Here is a 22,403-nt window from a genome sequence, read left to right on the forward strand (position 1 = left end):
TCAATACTAATTTAAAAAATAATTATTTATGATTTATTCATATAAAAGTTATAAAATCGGACTGCAATAAATCATTAATGTTACTGAATTTATAACTGAGGGATTGTTATACACAATGCAAATGTAACGGAAACCTGAAAACATCGTGAAACTGAGATCTGATTTTTCTAGACACTTTGTTGCACACAAAGTGTGCAACAAAGTGTGAGCTTATCTGTGAAATGATGTAAACCTCCCAAACATTTTATTTCACAAATATATGTGGTCTCAATTCTAATCTCAACAATGTTCATTTCCACTTGCAGTCTGCCAAACCCCATGTACCTTTTCTGACAGAATCTCAGTTATCGGTTTATTCAACTACTGCTCATCTCAGTTGCCCAAATTATTCGCTGTACGATTCCTTTCGCCTCAAGGGTGGTACTTATGCATATGTCCGTTCCAATATTCCCTGTCAGAGACTTGGTAATTTGGAATCTCCTCTCTTCGACCGTCTCTTACTCAAAATCTCTCTACCTCATTGTGTCAAATTCATCTGTTGTCTCTACCGTTCTCCCGGCTCCACTAATCACTTGGAGCCCTTTGACTTCCTCTCTTTGCAACTTGACTTTCTCCAGTCCATCTTTCCCAACAGTGAGGTAATTTTCCTTGGTGATTTCAATGTTGACAACTCCAGCTAGCTTCCGTTTTCTAGTCACACTGACACAGCTGGTTGAGGTGCTGAGGCTTTCGCAATTACTAATGACCTTGCACAGATTGTTCATTTACTTACAAGAATACTTGTAGGTAAACCCCCCCCCATGTGTGTCCTCCATCTTATTAACCACCTTCTCAACCACTGGGTCCTTATTATTCTCAGATAACCAGACTAAGCGAAATTTCGTCACTTGCTTAACAATATTTGCTATGATACCACTGGAAGACAACTTATCTAGCTGTGACAACACTGTGTCTTTCAAGTTTTCCTGCTGCCCGAAGAACCCCCTGTTCACCTTGTTTTTGGATTTGTGTCTTTTTATTGGACTCCTTGGTCACCCAAATTTTTAGTCAATTAAGTGACTGTATTTCAAGGACAAACCTCACTATGTATATAAGTTACTTAATGCCAGGAAATAATGTGTAAATCTGAGGTATACTCTAATTCATATGGTCAATAAAATTATTACAATAGTATGTTTTGTTTCTCTTCAGCTATAGCTGGAGAATGGGGCACTGCTAATTTCTTCGTTCTCCCTACCAACGTTTGAATCGTTCAATTTTGGTTACTGTAAATGCTTCATATGTGAAATTGAATATCTTCCAATTTCTCATCCTTAATGATCTAAAAAATACTTAGTGGTGGAGAATATAATGTCCCCCAAGAAATGTTATGTCCCCAAGTGGAATACTCCCCCAGATAACTGTCAAGTGCACAAAGTTGTAGGTTGAGCTCCTTGTGCATTAGCATAGACAGTCATTAATATTGAAACAGTTAGAGAATATTCCAACTGCCAGTATACAAATTCACTTCTAATAGCTATATAGCAGGGGTGGCCAACTTAATTTGTGATCTACCTTTTTTCTTCAAAATGTGCCACGATCTACCATCTCAAGAATTTCACTGCACATGGTTAAAATAGCTAATCAACACATATTGAAAAATGTTTATAAATTTTAAAATTAAATACAATTCAGAATGCTTACTTTAAATTCATACATATTTAAATAATTAATTTATGTGAAGTTCATGTCTTCATGTCATCTGCCATGCTTTCAAAATCGGGGATATACTGTAATAAGGCCAACCGTAAAGAATCTTCTGTATGCAATTCTGTAAGAGTAGAGCAATTCTTCGTCTTTGTTTCAAATAAGAAAAGGCCAATTCACATAGATATGGAACCGAAACAGGAATTTAAAAGTTTTTTTTTAAACTTTTTTACATTTGGGTACTTTTCTCGGCAAACATATTTCCAAAAGCCTTTTTCTGTGATCTGACTTTTAGGAAGATATCGTTTCGCAATGTAATAATTTCATTTTCAAGTAATACTTTCTCCATGTGAAATGTCTCAGCAATTTTTTTCTGCAGTTTGTTTTGTATATAAGTCGACATTAAATGGATAAGAAATATATTGAAAAATGTCTTCAATTGTTTTAAAATCACCGAATCTGGTTTCAAAATCATCCACAACTTTCCCAATTTCAGAAACATATTTCTCACTATTAAATTTAAAAACAGGATATTTTTGCAAATTATCTTACATATTTGCAAAATGATCTTTTTTTTTTTTTTTTTTTTTTTTTTTGAGATCCTTAGCCATTGCCAAAAATTGATATTTATATGCAGAAATACTACTAATCATGTCACCCACATTTTTATTTTTTCCTTGTAATTCCAAATTCAGATCACCTAATTTACTGGTAAAATCTGCCAAAAAAGCCAGATCACACAACCACTCCGTATCTTGTAGCTACTGATAATCATCTCCCCTTTGATCAACAAATTTTTTTAATTTCATTCAGCAAATTTCGAAATCTCTGTAGAAACTTACTCCGACTCAGCCACCTCACATTTGTGTGTAATATCAGATCTGATTCTTTTTCATCGAGTTGCATTTTGAAAAGTCTCCTTTGAAGAGATTGTCCTCTGATGAAGTTCACGATTTTGAAAGTGTCCATAACACTTTTAGTATTTAATCTTTTTCTGGCTAACACTTGTTGGTGGTTGATACAGAGGTAACTCAAAAAATCTGGGAATTCATCATCCTTTTGGCACAATAGGATTGAATCCATTAAGATGCCCTGTCATCGCTTTAGCTCCATCTGTTCTTATTGATACGAGCTTAAATAGTGGTAATTTAATTTTTTTAATAAAATTTTTGAATGCGTTAAATATATCAAGACCTCTAGTTCTTTCTTTTAACGAAACCATACCCAGCAGTTCTTCCCTAGTGGCAAAATCATCAAAAACCATATGAACAAAACGAACAATTGAGCTGTATCACTGACGTCTGTAGATTCATCCAGTTGTGAAGAAAAGGACATAATTAGCAATATGAGCACGCAATTGTTCGCTCACATTTTTCCTAATTTTTTCAATGCGTCATGTCACAATATTTCGAGATAATTGCAGATCTTGAAGAGCGCTTTTAATTTAATTTTTGTTGTTAAAATTTTCAAAAAGAGAATCTGTTATTTCTAAAAATGCGTCTTTGATGAATTGACCATCAGAAAATGGTTTTCATTTTTTTCCAAGAAGACGAATCACTTTAAATGATGCTACAGTTACTGCTGTAGATTGTAAGTTAGGTGTCATGAAGAAAATTCTAGGGCATCAGAAATAAATATATGGAAAAATTAGTAAATCAGTAGGACTGAAGTAATGACACCAAAACAAAAAAATTATACAGTTTAAGAAAAGTTAAAAAGATTATCGAAAGAGTTAAGAGTGGAGAAACGAAATGCAGTATATTTTGTGGGTGTGGAAATGCAGAAGGAATGATCTGCAGTTAGATAAAAGAGGGGAAAAAATGCGTTTGTTCATCATCAGCCATTTTCAATCCACTACAGGATGAAGGCCTCTCCAGCAACTTTCCAGTTCCTTCTGTTTTGAGCACTGGCCATCCATTTACTACCCAAAAACTCATGAATTTCATCTATCCATCTCCGCCTTTGTCTTCCAGGTTTTCTTCTAGCTGCTCTTGGGTACCATTCTGTTATTTTCTTAGTCCATCTGTCATCATGTCTTCGAGCTATGTGTCCTGCCCAAGACCATTTTAGTTCTTTAGTTTTGATAAGAATGTCCTTTACTTGAGTTTGCTGCCTAATCCATGTGTTTCTCTTCTTATCTAACAGTCTGATTCCCAATATAATTCGTTCCATTCTTCGCTGTGTAGTTCTCAGCTTCACTTCCATTCTTTTGGTGAGTGCCCAAGTTTCACTTCCATAAGTCATGGTGGGGAGTATACATTGATTCATTATTTTACATTTCAGACAAACTGGAATATTGCTCTTCGGTATGTGACTATATTTCCTGAATGCTATCCATCCAAAATTTATTCTTCTCTTGACTTCCAGCAATTTATCATTATTACAGCTAATAACTTGTCCCAGATAAGTATATGACTCCACCTTTTCAATTACTGCTCCTTCAATCATTATTTCCCTTTCCGTGGCATACTTGTTCATCATTACTTTTGTTTTAGCCATATTCATCTTTAGTCCAAAATCCTTACTAACTGTGCATAACTGATTAAGATTTTCCTCTAATTCTTTGGGATCGTGGCTTATAACCACAATGTCATTTGCAAATCGTAAATGGTTTAGGTACTCTCCGTTCACATTGATTCCTTTCTGCAACCAATCTAATCTTCTGAGAGCTTCCTCAAGGGCAGCAGTAAACAGCTTCGGAGATATTGTGTCTCCTTGTTTTTATTTTCTTCATATATTCTTCACTTTCATATATTTTCTTCAAAATCATAATATATGGGGTATCTATGCCTTGTCTTTCCAGTGCCCGAAACATTGCCTTATGCTGTATGGAGTCAAATGCCTTTTCATAATCCACAAATGCCAGGCATAATGGTGTTTTATATGCATTTGCTTTCTCCATTAGCTGTGATATTACGTGAAGGTGATCCATAGTTGAGAATCCTGTCCTAAAGCCAGCTTGCTCTTTCGGTTGATTCTCATCAAGTATTCTTTCTAATCCGTTAGTAATGACCCTTGTGAACAACTTGTAGATGTGGGATAACAAGCTAATTGGTCTATAATTTCCAATTTCTGATTTATCTCCTTTTTTATGCAGCAAAACTATAATTGCATTATTCCACTTCTTAGGCGTCACACCTTTTCTAATGCACTTTGTGAAGAGCCTTGCCAGTTTTTGTTATGTCTCTTCCTCCCAATTTTAAAAACTCTACAGTAACTTCATCTTCCCCACTGCTGGTATATTCCCTTGCTCCTTGTATAATTCTCTATAGTAGTGTTCTGCTATTTGAATTATGCCTTCTCTGCTGTTTATAAGTACACCATCGCTATTCTTCAGTTTCAGTATCATTTGTCTTTCTGTATTACTGCTCATATGGCTGCTGATTTAAATCCTTTGTTTTCCCTTAATGCTTGTTCTACTTTTCTTGTGTTAAATCTTCTTATGTCCTCTCTGAGTCTCTTTCTAATGGCTTTGCATAACTCAGTATACTCAATTTTCTCCCTGCCAGTGTTTTACTCACTTTTCATTTGTCGTCTTCGGTTCATCATGCCAAGTGTTTCTTGACTAATTTTTTCTTCTTTGGATTTCTTTTTCCCTATAGGTTTCTTGGGCTTTATCACTTTCAGAAAGTTGTAATATTCCTCGTTGATATCTTGGTCCTGAGCAGTCTGCAGAAGCTCAAACTTGTTCTTAAGTTCCAGTACATACTGCTTTTTCTCCTCCTCTGTTATCTCAAAGACCTTTGTATTATTTACTCAAGTCAGTTTTTTCCTTTCCTTTCCTACATCTATATCAAGTGTACATCTTACCATTCTGTGATCACTTCCAACATTTACCTTATTCAGGACGGTAACATCATTCACAATATATCTTCTGTTAGCGAGGATGAAGTCGATTTCATTAGTTGTTAATCCACTTGGACTCTTCCATGTCCACTTTCTGTTCACCCTTTTCTTGAAAAAAGTGTTCATTACTGACAGTCCTTGAGATTCTGCAAATTCCACAAGTCTTTCACCTCTTTTATTTCTTTCACCAATTCCAAAATTCCCTATAGTTCCTCTTTCTGCGCTGTTTTGCCTTTTTCCAATCTTAGCATTGAAGTCCCCCTTAATAATAGTGTAGTGGGTTTTCTGCTCATCTAGAAGACTCAATTTCGGTGTACATTTCTTCAACCTCTTCGTCATCATGGCTCGATGTTGGTGCATAAATCATAAATCAAAAATCGTTTGTTCATAGACTCCATAAAAGATGAAGTAGGCCTTCAAAACAATAATATGGACCAATGCTTATACAATCTGTTTCTACAGAACTGTACTGAAAAATGAGAAATTTTGAAAGCACTTAAATTTCATGAGCTACTCGGCGAAGATGATGGCACATTTAAAGCTTATGAAGGATGGTTTTTGAGATGGAAGGTTCGTCATGGGATATCCCAGGTTTCTTGTAGGCGAATCTGCATTTGGTGACACTACAGCAGCAGAACTATTTTCTGAATTTCTCCATAATAGGATTCAAATAACTAAGAGTAATGACATGTGCATGTATACTCGCATGTATGCTAATGCTAGGAGCATTGTAAATAAATTTGATGAATTTGAAGTACCGATTAAGTCATCAAATGCAGACATTGTAGGAATAGTGGAGCGCCATGGTGTGACTCAGACAGAAGTGATGCTGAATTTGAATATGGGGAGTAAAATGTATACATTAAGGACAGAAGGGATGGAAGAGTTATTCTGTTAGTTAAGAAGCATATCATGTCTTAAAAAGTTGTTAAGTTAAGAAACTCTTATTTAACAGCATATTAAATCTAATGCAGTGCATCCAGTTGATGTGGGTGATGAGTGCAATGTTCAGTCAGTTTGGTGTTGATATAAGTATTGGGAAAACAGAATTGAGAATGAGTGTGTTTTAGGCCTAATGACTGATGAATATACCAAACAGCTATACAGAGAAATAGAGTAGGCCAGCAAATCAGAATGTCTCATAATGGGTGATTTTAACTTTCCAGATATTGGTTGGAATTTATGGGTTTGTCAATCACACACTAGCATGACTTTTGTGGATTTCTTGGATGACTGTTTTCTACAGCAGCATGTTAGAGAGGCAACTAGAGGAAGCAGTACTCTTGATATGGTTATCAGCAGTTCATGCATTAAGAATCTGTAGGTAAAAGATCCACTGGGTGGCAGTGATTGTTATGTATGATGCAGAATTTAATTAAAGACATAACTACTGTTAAGGGTAAAGAGAAAAGCTTTTGCTTTCATAAGGGTGACTACAGTGGTTTCAGACAGTTTAAATTCTATACAGTGGAACCAACTGAAGGAATTAAATTTAAAGACATTCAAGGAATTAATTTTGTAAGCTACTAGGCTTTTCATACCAACTAAAAAAAATACTGTTCAAGGTTTAGGCCTAAATGGATGCTAGATGAACTAACAAGGCTCATGGCAGAGAAGAAAAGTGCATGAGATGCATATAAATTATCAGTTGATCTTTAGTGTGTAATCAAATCACAAAGGAAGTTAGGCAAGATAAGGCAGATTATGAGAAGTGTCTGGCAAAGAATGCAAAGAAAAGCAGCAAAGACTTCTGTGCTTACACAGTAAAAGGAAGAGGTTGAATCATATTGGAGCACTTGATGTCTATGGGTTAACTGCTCAGATTGTGCACAAACTGGATAGGTATTTTTGCATGTACATCCACACATGAGGAATCCTTTAGGGAAGGGATGCCGGAAGTTTATCAAACTCTGAGTAACTAAATGACTTTGATAACTCAAAGGAAAGTGGAAAATAAATTGTTGAAGATGGATGTAAACTATCCAGTTATATTAAGAGAGGCAGCACCAGAGGTAAGCAGACCCTTAGCTATAATAATGAGAGTATCCTTGGATTCAGGGGAGGTTCCTATCGACTGTGGATGTGTGAAAAGATTGAAATTATAGGTGGTGTGAAAAAAAAAAAAAACATTTTGAATTATTTTATGCTGATGTTTCAAATTTTTGTGGCACATAGGAATTTCACATTTTCACACAAATAGTATAGGGTTAATTTCAATACCTTGCCTTAATTGTCTTGATTGCAATGTATTGCATTGAAATGCAAAGATCAAATAGTACAGGCAGTTCCGAAAATGTCTGTACTATTTGGTCTTTTGGATAAAAAAAAATCAAATTATTATTTGAACAGTACCGGAGTTTATTGCTCATATCCATATACAGGCATACCTCGGTTAACGTTACCTCTGATAACGAAGTCCGCAATTTCAAGCCCCATTTAACATAAAAAAAATATTCCAGTTTAATCACCTGAAATCTAAACAAACTGAAGAAATTACGGAAACCTTTGGGGCTTCTCGTGGTTGGTTCGAGAAATTTAAAAAACGGGCCAGGATTCATAGTGTAAAATTAACAGAAGCTGCAAATAAGTTTCCAGAAAAACTAAAGGAAATAATTGAATGTGAAAATTTTCCACCAAATTTGGTGTTCAGTGTTGACGAAAGCGGTTTGTTCTGGAAACGGCTACCAACAAAAAGCTTCATTTCTATTGAAGAAAAATCAGCTGCTGGGTTCAAAGCAGCCAAAGACCGTTTAACGTTACTCTTTGGATCAAATGCCTCTGGCGATTATAAATTAAAATTGTTATTAGTTTACCATTCAGAAAATCCGAGGGCGTTAAAAGGTAACATAAAAATGAATTTACCTGTAACATGGAAAGCAAATAGAAAAGCGTGGGTTACCAAGGAGTTATTTACTGATTGGTTTGTTAACCACTTTTGTCCTGAAGTAAAACGGTATTGTCAAAAAAACAACTTGGAAGAAAAAGCTCTTTTGTTGTTAGACAATGCTCTGGGACATCCTACTGATCTTAACACGTTGAACACATGCATTCCTGTCAAAGTTGTGTTTCTTCCAGCAAACACAACTTCCCTGATTCAACCATTGGATCAGGGAATAATAGTATCATTTAAAGCTTATTATCTGCGTCGAACATTAAGCAATTTAACTGAACTAGAGGATAAAGAGGAAATGACAGTTAAAACTTTTTGGAAAAACTACACCATTAAAAACGCAATTGAAAACATTGATAGTTCTTGGAAAGAAGTCACTAAGAAATGCTTAAATGGAGTTTGGTGCAAAATATGGCCAGAAGTTGTACTAGAAGAAGAAAATAACATCCAAGAAATTAGAAATGAAGTTATCCAGATGGCTCAATCAATAGGTTTCGAAAGTGTCGATGAAGAGGATGTTAGAAATTTATTGAATGCAGAAGATGATGGTTTTTCAGTGGAAGATTTAGAAAACCTTGTTAGCAACGAAGACAAAGATAATGAAGACGAAGTTAAAGAAGTTCCTGCCGAAAAAGTGTTAACCAAAGATTTAAAAATGTGCTTAAATGACATTGAAAACGTTTTAAATTTTTTTAGTGAAAATGATCCTGATTTAGGAAGAAGTTTTATTGTTAAGCGATCAGTGTTAAATGCAATAACTCCTATAGGCAATTGTTAAATGAAAGAGAAAAAAAGCATAAGCAATCAACTTTAGACTCATATTTTAAAATGTGATTTCACTTTGTATGTAAGTTGACTGTTTATTTAATAAAACTTTTCTTTGTTCGAAAAAAAAGCTTTTCATTTTCTTTACGTAGGAACGTATCCCTATTCCGGCCATAGTATTTTTACCTCTGAAAACGAAGTTTCACTTAACGAAGTAATTTCGTGGAACGCATCCTATTCGTTATTCGAGGTATGCCTGTATCTTTAGATTTGTCTGCAAAAGTATGTTTGTGGGCCGAGTTGCATGTTGTGTCGACTGAAAAACTTACTCCCTTAGCATGAGATTAGCTAACTACTGTTTCAATTGAACAGAACTTAAATTCCTCCAGTCATCAACTTAACTTAAATTCAGATATCTCCAAACAAGTGGTAGTCAGTGCAATGTATTGTGTTGACAAAGAAGGCTGCAACCAACTGCATGAACATGCAATAAAAAGTAATAATGAAAGACTTGTTAAATTGCTTAATAATAAATAAATAAAATTCATTACAATTTTATACAAAATTCTGCTTGGACATGTAGCACTCTGCTGCTGCTATCACTACCACAGGGTAGGATGAGCAAAATACTTGAGATAGATAAATTCTTTTAGAACATATGATAAAAATCGTTTCATTCTGGAGTCTGATATAATGAAATAAATGTAAATAAATTGTAATTCTGATTGGTAATGGAAAATCCATTAACTTGCATCATATACATCTTTGTTACAGCTATGAATGTATTGGACTGGACATAGCTCTTCAACTTGCATTCCATCCATATGACACCAGGTCCTGGTCCAGTGGCCCTTCCGGCACAGGGAGCGGTGTCAGCTATGCCAGTTTTGCACACAGAGGAAACCCATGCAAACTATTTGATGACTCCTCGCAACAGCATGTCCATAACACATACAAAGGGTTTACTAAACATGCCTGGCCAGAATAATTGCTTCCTAAACAGTGCAGTACAGGTACGTATACCTGATCTTGTCTTTATTTTCAGTAGACTCTGAAAGTTGATAGAATTACAGAATATGAATCATTTTGAATGTTTGATTTTAAACTTAAGGTAGCATTAAGAACCGATTAGTTTTTACTAATTGGTTCTTAATTTATATATTTAGTTTCCTGCAAATAAAGGTTATTTCCTAATATTAGTATATAGATATACAGGTCTAGATACTAATGTTAGGGAAACTATAATTGTTGTATGTATATTAACACTGGCAAAGGTCAGAGGTGTTGTTCTTCCTTCTTTCTCATCCAGATAGTTATTTAAACTACCAGTTAAGTGGATACCATATTCAAAAATTTTAAAGAGAGAATCATTTGAAAATTCATTCTCTTCATAAAATTTTATCCCCACCACAAAATTGTCATCATCTGCCACAGTAGCCAATTGGAAACGACATATTTCATTTAAAATAAGATAAGTATTAGTGCAAATTTTAAATCCTTATATTAACTATTAGAAGCTATTAAGGTTATTTCAGCCAAAGAATCTTCCAACTGTGAAATTTGTAAAATGTTCTCATCAGCTATATATTTACCACTGAATCGTCACTTTTCTCTATCTACCATATGTGTAGTCCATTTAAAAAGTTCCCAGAATCGCACACTGCTATTTAAATGGTTTGCACTATGGTCGTAGTAAGGTTTCGTGGGGTATTGATGTTGACCCTGGTTGCTATTTAAATGGTTTGCACTGTCGTAGTAAGGTTTCGTGGAGTATTGATGTTGACACACATGCCAAATGGGAACTGGTTTGACCACTTTACTCATGTGTCACAGTTCATCGATTACAGAATGTTGCAGTTTGATCAGTGTGCTAACAATGTTCTTTAAATGTGGGGAAAGTGCTACAGAGACAACAAGCATTACAGAAAGTTTATGGAGATGATGCTTCGATAAAAACAGCAGTTTACGAGTGGTATAATTGTTTTGAAAACAGACAGAAAACACTGGCAGATGAACTTCACATTGGATGCCCTTAAGTCATGAAACAACAAAAATATCACAAAAAGAAAGGAACTTGTGAAATGATAGACAAATAACTGTTGTTGAGATTGCTCATGTACTGTCTGTAGGCTCAGTACACACACACACACACACACAATCCTGACCCAAGATTTACTAATGCATAGCATGTGTGCAAAGTTTACTTCCACACTTTCTGTTAGATGATCAGATAGACTGCAGGAAAGCAATAGCAGGTGATATGTTCAAAAAATCTGTGCTGGATCCAAGCTTCCTAAGAGAAGTGGTCATGGGATGAGAGTTGGATGTTTGCTTACAACCCTGAGACCAAAGAGGGATCATCTAAATGACACATAAAATGGCCCCACGGCCCAAGAAGTCTTGTGCAACAAAAAAAAAATTCAACATCAAAATCATGCTGACCATTTTTTTCAATGACGAGGGCATAGTGCATCATGAATTTGTGACTAGGGAGAAAAGCGTTACTGCTGCTTAACTATGTTGATATTTTAATATATTTTTGTGATAATGTCAAAAGTCGATCTCTCAGATATGAAAAGATGGCTGGATATTGCACCGTGACAATGTGCCTGGTCACAAAGCAATGGCAGTTTAGCAGTTCTTGGCTGTGAAAAAAAAATCAGTCATGCAGCAGCCTCCCTACTCCCCTGACCCTGCACTGTCCGACCTCTGGCTATTCCCTAAAAATAAAAATGGGGCTTCGTGGTTGTTGTTTCGCTAAAGTGGATGACATCAAAGAAAATGCCAAAGCGGCCCCTACATGTGTTAAAAAAAACACAATTTTAAAGAATGTTTCAAATCCTGGGAAAACCAATGGAGCATGCACGTGCAGAAGGAAGGTACTTTGAAGATGATTAGGTTAGTAAGCACAGCTGATCATTTAAACTTTTATAGTAAAATTCCAGGAACTTTTTGATTGTACCTTGTATAATTTTTGTGCATTAAAAAACTGAAAAATAATATTTTAATCTGAGCCCTGTATATCACATACATCACAGTCATCAACCATGAAAGAACAGACCCAACTGCTGTGGTGAGGAATTATATACTTAATTAAGACACGCATAAAATCTAACACAATGCACCCAGTTGATGCAGATAGTCAGTGCAAATGTTGAATCAGTGTAGTGTGACATAAGCACAGTGAAGACAAGAATGAAGGTAGGACTGTTTTTTTAGAACTAATGGCTCTTGTGAGTTTAATGAATAATTATACAAATAGACCTGGGTAATTAAATCAGAATGTGTTATAATGGTGGATTTTAACTTACCAGATGTTGATTGCAACTTGGGGGGTTGGTCACTCACACAGTAGAAAGATTTTTGTGGATTTTTTTTTTTTTTTTTTTTTTTTATTATGTGAACCCCAAACACGAGAGGTATTAGAACCTATAGTACTTAGTACCGTGCTTGGGTTGGAGGTTGAGAAGACGAAAGAAGATATTTGTTGACATTGAACTTGAACTTCTGTAGATTATAATTTTCAGGAAATACATATGAAGGAAGGTTGTTCCAGAAAACGGCAGTTGAATGAATAAATGAGGAAGATAAAAAGCTGGTTCTGTGGGTTTGAAGTTGGACAGTATATGGATGTTGGCTGGTGGCGGCACGTGTTCGGACTGTTTTGAAAGAGAGAGCGAGAATTACAGAAGCCAATTCAGAAGAAGATTCATTTCTGCTGCATGCCTCTTCTACAGAAGAGGCATGCAGCAGAAACAGTACGTCTATGAGAAAGCGAGTGGAGAGACTCTGTTACAGATGAATCATTAATTAACCTAACTGCCCTCTTCTGAATGGAATCAAGAAGCCTGAGAGGTTTTGGGGGCACCACCCCAGATGTGGGAACAATATTCCATGGCAGGGCGGATTTGCGATTTATACAGAGTGAGCAGCTGTTTGGAAGAAAAGTAACGACGAGAGCGAAAGAGAAAACCAAGTTTTTTAGATGCAGAGGAAGCAATATTTGTAATGTGCTTGTGCCAAGAGAGATTAGAAGTCAGGGTAATCCCCAAAAGAGATATATCATTTTGCCTAAAAATCAGAGTGTCACTAAAGATAAGCATAGGAGCAGAAGAATCCTTTTTGCGAGATATAAGAAAAGATTGAGTTTTAGAAGGGTTGAAATCAACTAAGTTGTCTTTGCCCCACTGGAGAATTACCTGAAGATTGGCATTTAAGGAATTGGTAGCAGATTTTCGAAAAATTGAAGCTGATTGAGCAGGACAAGGTTTCTCAAAATGGAAAGTGGAATGCAATGTGCTATCATCGGCAAAACTATGGATAGGATTTCCAGTTAATGGAAGAAGGTCATTAATGCACAAGAGGAAAAGAGTGGGGGAAAGAACTGAACCTTGGGGGACACCGGCATTAGTGGAGAAGTTAGAAGACAGAGAGCCATCTACCATCACCCTCAGTGAGCGATCAGAGAGAAAACTGGATAAGCAATTACTAAAAACAGTTGGCAAACCATAAGATGGAAGCTTGTTTAGAAGACCTTTATGCCAAACACGATCAAAAGCCTTTGAGATGTCAAGAGCAACTACTTGTGTTTCACCGAACCTTTCCATTGAATTAGTCCATAAATGGGTAACATAAGCCAGAATATCACCAGTGGATCGACACTGACGGAACCCATACTAGCAATCGTTGATAAGACATCGGGTTTTTCAGATAGTTTAAAGAGGTGGCGGTTAATTGATTTCTCCATTACTTTAGAAAGAGTAGAAGTAATTGCAATGGGACGATAATTGGATGGGAGGGATTTGTCACCCTTTTTAGGAACTGTCTGGATATGGGCAAATTTCCAAGCAGAAGGAAAAACACCTTTGGAATAAGAAAGTGAAAAAAGGCGACAAAGAATAGGAGTAAATTCAAGAGCACAGGTTTTGAGAACAAGTGGAGAAATACCATCAGGACCTGGAGCTTTCTTAGCATCAAGATTCATCAAAATCCTTCTGATATCCTTTTGACGGAAGACCACAGGAGGCATTGAATGGAGCGTGTTGGGAATGGTGGGAGGTGTTTTACCAAGATCATTAATACATGGGCTGGAAGAAAAATGGGATGCTAGCAGGTCAGCTTTATCCTTGGCTAAAGTGACAACAGAACCATCTGGTTTGGACAGAGGTGGGAGCAGAGATGGGCAAAAGTTGCGGCCAATAGCTTTGGCAAGAGACCAGAATGCTCGGCTACCATTAGGGCAAGGAGCAAGTTTTCTACTCTTAGCCTGTTCAAAATCTACTTTGGACTGATTAATAACTGCTTTACAATTGTTGCGAGCTTTGGTTTAGGCAGAAAATGAAACTGAAGAATTAGAAACAAGCCAATTACGATATGCAACATTCTTCTCTTGAACAGCCTTAGCACATTTATTGGAAAACCGAGGTTTAGATAAAGGACGAGATTTTAAATTGGAGTTTGGGATAAAGGATTCCATTCCTGCAAGAATAATGTCACTGACACGATCTGAGCAAACGTTGACATCAGAAGTTTTGAAACAGTAATCCGACCAAGGAAAAGAAGTCTCGCAGGTCATCCCATTTGCATTCTTGTAATGCCAAACAACATGAGGTTGGGAATAGCCACGAGATAAAGGTTCCATTGGAGAAGAGACAATCACCAAGTTGTGATCTGAAGTGCCTAAAGGACCTCTCACTACGACCGTGTACTTAGAAGGGTTGTTTGTGAGAAAAAGATCAAGCGTATTGGTTGTATGATTAGGATTGTCCAGAATTCTTGTAGGTAAATGAACAATCTGTGCCAGGTCATTAGTAATTGCAAATGCCTCAGCATCTCGACCTGCTGGGTCGGTGTGACTAGAAAACAGAAGCCAGCTGGAGTTGTGAACATTAAAATCACCAAGGAAAATTACCTCACTGTTAGGAAAGTTGGACTGGAGAAAGTCAAGTTGCAAAGAGAGGAAGTCAAAGAGCTCCAAGTGATTGGTGGAGTTGGGAGAACGGTAGAGACAACAGTTGAATTTGACACAATGAGGTAGAGAGATTTTAAGCCAGAGAAGATCAAAGAGAGGAGATTCCAAATTTCCAAGTCTCTGACAGGGAATATCAGAACGGACATATGCACAAGTACCACCTTTGAGGCGAAAGGAATCATACAGCGAATAATTTGGGCATCTGAGATGAGCAGAAGCTGAATCAACGGATAACTGAGAATCTGTCAGAAAAAGTACATGGGGTTTGGCAGACTGCAAGTGGAAATGGACGTTATTGAGATTAGAATTGAGACCACGTATATTGTGAAATGAATTAGGAAGTCCTTGGGAGGTTTAGATCTTTTCGCAGATAAGCTCGCTCTATTATTTTGACAATTCATGGTGTATTCAATAGTAAGAAAAAGTGGGTGGGACATGCTGTATGAAGTAATGAAATTTTTGGATATGGCGTACACGTGGTAAGAATATACCCGGATCCTTGACATAACGTGGCCTCGACAATACTCCCCGCATACACACTACTCGGACTCCCTTCAGTCACTATCTGGCAGAGTAGAGGTAGCAAGATTATGCACTAGCTGATCCGGAAGCCTCCTAGAGAGTTACCAATAGGTTCGGTCCAGTGTACTAACTAGCGGCCGGCCTGCAAACACCGTTTTAGAGCTGTACCCTTGAAATGTAAGGAATATTGGATCTCGCCACGACGTTCATCATAACCTCAAAAGTCATCAATCATACTGCATGATGGAAGAGATAGGGAAGGGTTGACCGGAACTTAGCTCTAGAGACTAAACATGGGTTCCACCACTTCACGCCTCCAATAAGCAAAGTGAGGGTGTTTCACCGGTTGATGAGAGTCATCTACCACCTAGTACTGCCTGGTAACATAGAGGGGCGGCGTTCCTCCATGTGGTGTGAGCGCCACACCTCGACCCCTGCTTACGTTGGTTCACACCTGGGTGGTCACCCACCATGTACTTGTGCATGGAGGTTATACCCAGGATTACTAACAGTCCCACCATCGTGAAGGTACAAGCAGAGGATTTGGCTGTCACAGACCATCCGGACTTCGCCAAAATTGGGTCCACTTGACTTGAGTGCCACCCGAATATCAGTTCCATCAGCGTTTTAGACTCCCAGGTAGCAAGTACAGCTTGTCTGACATATCTGAGAGAATGTCTGTGACAACCTCAACTGTTTTCTACACGAGCACGTTAGAGAGGCAACAAGCAAAAGCAGTACTTTTGATCTGATTGTCAGTAGCGACTCTTCACACATTAAGAATCTTCAGATAAAATATCCACTAGATGGCAGTGATCACAGTGTATTGATGTCAGATTTACTTAAAGATGTAACTACTGTCAAGGGCAAAGGGTAGGGCTTTTGCTTTCGTAATGGTGACAGTTTTTAAATTCTATGCAGTGAGACTAACTGATGAAGTTACCAACAGCAAACTTTAAATGGGGAGCATTCAGGGACATAATCATAGAAGTTACTACACTTTTTATACCATCTAAAAGATACTCTTTAAGGCCTAGACTTAAATGGATCTCAGATGAACTGATGAGACTATTGGCAGAGAAGAAAAAGTCATGGGATGCATATAAATTACCAGATGATACAGATGCCTGTAGTAGATATAAACTAGTCTACAATCAGGGCAAGAAAGAGGTTAGGCAAGCTAAGGCAGATTACGAGAAGTCTCTGGCAAAGAATAAAAAGGAAAGCAACAAAGACTTTCTTTACTAATGTAAACTCTAGAAGGATGGGGATGAATCACACTGGTAGTAGTAGTGGCATGTGATGCAAGAAAGCAAGCATATGACCTTATGCAGCATCAGCCAAAAAAAAAAAAAAAAAAAAAAAATTACAAAACAATCCCCTCTAAATATTTGTCCAGTTTCTCCTTAAATTTATTTAACCTATCAACTTCCACGACAGATGGAAGTTTGTTCCAGCAACTAACCACCCACTGGCTAAAGGCAAATTTCCACACATCTATTCTACATCTGTCCTTCCTTAATTTCAATTTATGCCCCCTTAGGTTCATAATCTGAACAAGTGGAAGAATCCCATCAGAATTCAGCATGCTCAACGCATTCAAGGCCTTATACACCTCAATCAGATCACCTCACAGGTGCCTAGTCTCCAGCTGCTGCAGTTTGCAGAACTTAAGCCTCTCCTGGTAAGAGAATCCGTTCATTCCCCTCACCAATCTTGTTGCCCTTCTCTATACACGCTCAAGCAAATCTACATCCTTCCTAAAATGAGGCCTCCAGGCCTGACCACTGCCTTATACAGAGGTACAATCATCTCCTTTTCCCTGCTAAAGTCCTCTAGATGTGAATGGTTTTTTATTGTTGATGATTCTACTCAGGTTGCTGATATACAGAATAGGTATTTTGCCTCTACATTCATGAATGAGAAATTTTTTTTAGGTATAGGTATGTGTCAAATTCTAACTGGGAGCTGAATGATTTTATGATAACAAAGGAAAGTGGAAGAGAAATTATTGAAGCTATATGTAATTATTGCACATGGGGCAGATGGGATTTATCCAGTTATATTAAGAGAAATGGCAAAGCTAAAGAGGTCAGCATACCTGTATGCATAATTATGAGAATATTAAGAGAAATGGCAAAGCAAAAGAGGGCAGTGTACCTGTATCCATAATTATGAGAATGTTCTTTGATTTAGGACAGGTCCCTATGGACTGGAGATGTGCAAACATATCTCTAATTCACAAATGAGCAAAGTGAGTAATTATAAGTTTCAGTAATTGTAATTGAGTAATTGTAAGTTTCAGTCCTGTTCCAGGAAAATAACAGAATCACGGTTGTTAAAAAATGTGAGACCATCTAGACTGGAATGCAGTTATACAGCAGACAACATAAATTTGTTAACACATTCACTGTGTCTGATTGATGCATTTAAGCTTCAAATGACACTACAAGTGATGTGTCGTTTTGCATATAAATTTTCAGAAAGTACTTAAGTGCTGGTCTGTTACACATATAACCATTAAAAAAGAACCCATGTGCTATGCTGTTACTCATATAAGCATTAAAAAGGCACCCAAGTGCTGTTCTGTAATGCATATGAATGGTGGTGATTCTTAAGCGGTCACACTGATAAAACTCTTGGCTGTTAGTATTAAAACTTGGTTTTTGTTTATAGTGTGGTATACAGTTTTGTTTATTATTTGTGTTGTGATTAGTTTATGTACTAAGGCTGTTCCAGAAATACGTGGACTGAGATCATTGCTCTGAGTCTGAGTCACTTAGGAGGTTGGTATGGGTCTCCTTTTTGAAATAGCATCCTTCACATCCTATACGCCTTTTACAGAGGTTCATTAGCTACTGAAGCACGTGCTGCAGCCCATTTTCTGAAATGTGTTGTAGGATAGCGGATGTGGCAGATTTAACTTTTTTATTTGTGTTAAATTTTTTTCCTCAATTCTTTTTTGAGGCTCGGGAAAGCCCAGAAATCGCATGGTGTGAGGTCTGGACTGTATGGAGGGTGGTCTAGTAGTTTACCACCAATTTTCGCTAAAGCTTGCATTGCTGGTTGTACGACATTATGACCTAGCGTTATCTTGAAGAATAAACCATTCTTGATTAAGTAGTTCCGGTCTTTTTTTGCTAATTGTTCTTTTGAGGTCAACTCGCAGCATGTTAGCCTAAGCCTAATATTCTCCATTTACAATTTGTTTCTCAGGAACCCAGGGTTGCAGCATTATTCCGCGGGTGTCAAAAAACAAAATCGGCATAAATTTTTTTGATGAACCAAAAACTCAATTTTTTTGGAGGCGTGAATCGTGGTGTTTCCATATGCTTGACTGCTGTTTGGACTCGGGATCAAAATGTTTAATCCAGGACTCGTCACGTGATTATTTTATTCAAAAAGTCTGGCTCTTCTTCCACCTTGTCAATAAAGGCTTGTCAAAGTTCAACATGGCATTCTTTTTGTTCTGCGGTAAGATCACGCAGTACCCATCTTGCGCAAACACGACATGTTAAATGCATTTTTACAATTTCGTGACATCTTGCTGCACCAACATTCAACTGAACTGCCAGATCGCACATCGATAAATGTTTTTTTTTTTTTTCCAATTATGTTTTCATTGTTCACTGAGATTGACAGATGTCTGCTTCTTTATTCATCTCGTATACTTCTTTTCCATTCTTAAAATGCTTCCACCATTTAAATATGGCCGTTCTTCCCAAGGCTTTTCACCGTATGCTTCTTGAATCATCTCAAATGTATTCTGACCACTTTTGCCTAACTTTACATAAAATTCAATTACGATTCTTTGTCTAATAATTAACGAAATATCTTTCTCATCCCCCATCATAAAACACACTTCACATAAATTGTTATAATGAACACAAAAATGAATACCATGTGATATGCTTATGCAAACTAACTAAGAAAATGTGGGGAGACGTTCCTAGACCGCAAACTCTTCACTCATTTCCATAGCAGTGAAGCAGTGTTGCCAGTCCGCATATTTTCGGAACACCCCTTTTACATGGAATAAACTTTTGAGGTTTTTTTCTGATTTACAGAATCAGAATTTGCCATCAACTCATAGCTGTGAACGGTAAAATGCAAAAACTTTGGGAGGTGCATTATGGCCATAGAAGCTGATGCACCAACAACTGACAAGAAAACAAAAAACATAGCTGTGAAGACGTAGGCTTCTGGCACTGCTGCAAACTGATAAATTCTATTGGAATTTTGAATAGTTAGCATATTAATTTGTGTTTTACAAATAGATTAAATACGTAGTAGCATTCGTTAGCTGGTTTTTTAAATTTAGTTACTGTTTATTTAGGTTACAACTCGCTACTAATACTGCTATCGTATTGGTGTTTTGGAGGCAATATCATAGCGTAATCAGTAGCACAGAACAATATCAGAGTTTTAATTGTAATAAATAAGTATTTTGAAGGTTTTAATCACTTTTTGGCCATGTATATCTTTTGTATTTAGTTAAGGATATAACTAATTTAACATTGTGATGTTACAGTATAGCATAAATTGATAGTGTATATCTCGAACTTGATAGCTAAGGTATAATGTAAAACTAAATAGTGGAATACATATTACTTCATTAGCTTAGTATAGTATAATAAATAAATCAATCAATTAAATTTATTAAACTTATTAATTTTCATTGTTAATTAATTACATTGTATTTAAACAGAAATCATGTCCAAGACTAGAGCAGCAAAGCAACATATACAAAGTAGTGGGAGTGCTGTGGCTCGGGGGAGAACCAAAGGGAGCGATTCTCCAATGCATCACAACCTAAAAAAACGTGCAACTTGTGGAATTTTTGCAGACCTTTCTGGAACAGGACATGATCTAACCAAGGAGGATGTCTTTGCATTGCACAAATAATCCTTGCATTGGTTCTCTCAATGATATATACAGGTATTTTGTCTGCATGAACACTTAGATGATTATCCCTTGTATAAGGTCTACAGGTCTGCTAGCTACATTTTTGAATGCTTTGGAACAAGTGCAGAGAAGAGCAACAGAATAGTCAGAGGCACTGTTAAAAGGACACTCTTATCAAGAAAGACCTCAACCTGCAAATTGCAGCATCTGAAAACTAAGCACCTGCAGTGATGTCTAATTGTTTAAGGCTTTAAATGGATGAGTAAATTAAATAAGTAATTTTTCTCAGATGACAAAAGGGATAATCACTTTAAATTAAATTAAAAAAAAAAAAAAAAAAAAAAAGTTGATCAAAGGGGATGGTTGCAGGATAGAAGTGTGAAAAATTTACTTTCAGCCAGAGTAACTGACTGTTGGACAGACCTTTTAGTGTTGTTGAAGAAGGTGTTTGCATAATTTAAGGACGATTTAACAAATTATTAGAGATTTATGGGCAGATGACTTTGGAAATTTTTTTTATGGTTGTTGATGCTATATAATATATAGCATCAACAACCAGTGGTCCCAGGAAGTAAACATATATGACCATTTGTGACTAACTACTAATACTTATTTTATTTCCTAATGTAATTATAAAGTGTGGCATCTTGTTGAGAATATAATTTGCCCCATATTGATTGGAGCAATTGGGAGGGGGAATTTACCACAAAAGTCAGAATTTTCATATTGATTGTTATTTATGTTTATGTAGTTAATTTTTATTTATGTTAGGAAAATTACCGGGATCATTACCCACGATGCCAACAGTATAATGGAGATACAGTACAGTACAGGAACTATTAGCCTACAACAGTTGTATGTTGAATACCAGTGTATATGTACTACAACAGTGGTATGTGTGTGCAAAATTTAAGGACCAGTCAGGTTTTCACCTGTAGCTTCTCATAGGAGTGGCCTGGATATGGGGAAAAGCATACCAAAGGAACCTCGTGAGGTACAGAAATGATAAAGGAAACAACACCGGTACAGAGGGACTTTATTCAAAAATAGCAACATAGCACAGTCATGGTACAGATGCATCACTGCCAAATATGGAACAAAGGGAAGAGGTGGTCCTCAGTAGGAGATATGGCCACCCCTAATGTCGATGCAGGCTTTGCATTGCCTGTCCATACTTAGAACAATGTTGTTGATAAGTTCTTGCGGTAGCATCGTCCATTCCTTTGTCAGTGCCATTTTCAGCTGGTGAACATTTTCTGGTGGATGTGGACGTGCCACTAGGCATCTCCCCAGAGCATCCCATATGTGTTCGATGTTATTTAGATCGGAGAAAATGGGCAGGCCAATCCATATGAACAATGTCCTCACTTTCCAAAAGCATATTAACAGCTGCAGTGCGATGGGGTATGGCATTATCATCCATAAGCACGAACTTGGGGCCAATGGTACCTCAGAACAGACTCATTACTCCAGGGACTTACATGTGGTGAGTATGAGCTTGGCTCACCCAGGGTCCTGAGCTGGATATCATCATTCTTCTCTTTCTTGGTGATTCCCTTCTACTTCTGACTCTTGTTCTCTCTCTCTCTCTTTCTTTCTTAGAATTACCTTTAGTATAGTAGTGTGCACCGGTTACAGTATCACCTTTCAGTATCTGGAGTTGTGTACGTCCATCCAAGATAACTCCTCCCCAGACGAGAACACCTCGATTGGCATATCGATCCCTTTGAGTGATGTTTGCAGGGTGATACTGTGTGCCAACCTCTTGCCAGATTAGCTGACATCCAGAATCGCTGCTGAGACCGAATCTACTCTCAT

At 37.0% G+C, this 22,403-nt stretch overlaps 1 protein-coding gene across 1 annotated transcript in view; it reads left to right on the forward strand.

Annotated features, from left to right (window-relative positions):
* ec (ubiquitin specific peptidase echinus) overlaps positions 1-22,403 on the forward strand; it is a 378,892-nt gene that overhangs the window by 55,966 nt on the left and 300,523 nt on the right. Inside the window, exon 2 of the mRNA XM_090378841.1 lies at positions 9,962-10,200. Within this exon, the coding sequence (XP_090234967.1) occupies positions 10,012-10,200 (189 nt within the window). The 5' untranslated portion in view covers positions 9,962-10,011. The remainder of the gene's footprint in view (positions 1-9,961; positions 10,201-22,403) is intronic.

This window comes from Mastigoproctus giganteus, chromosome 8 (assembly GCF_048544385.1).
Source record: "Mastigoproctus giganteus isolate SK-2022 chromosome 8, ASM4854438v1, whole genome shotgun sequence".
Lineage (NCBI taxonomy): Eukaryota > Metazoa > Arthropoda > Arachnida > Uropygi > Thelyphonidae > Mastigoproctus > Mastigoproctus giganteus.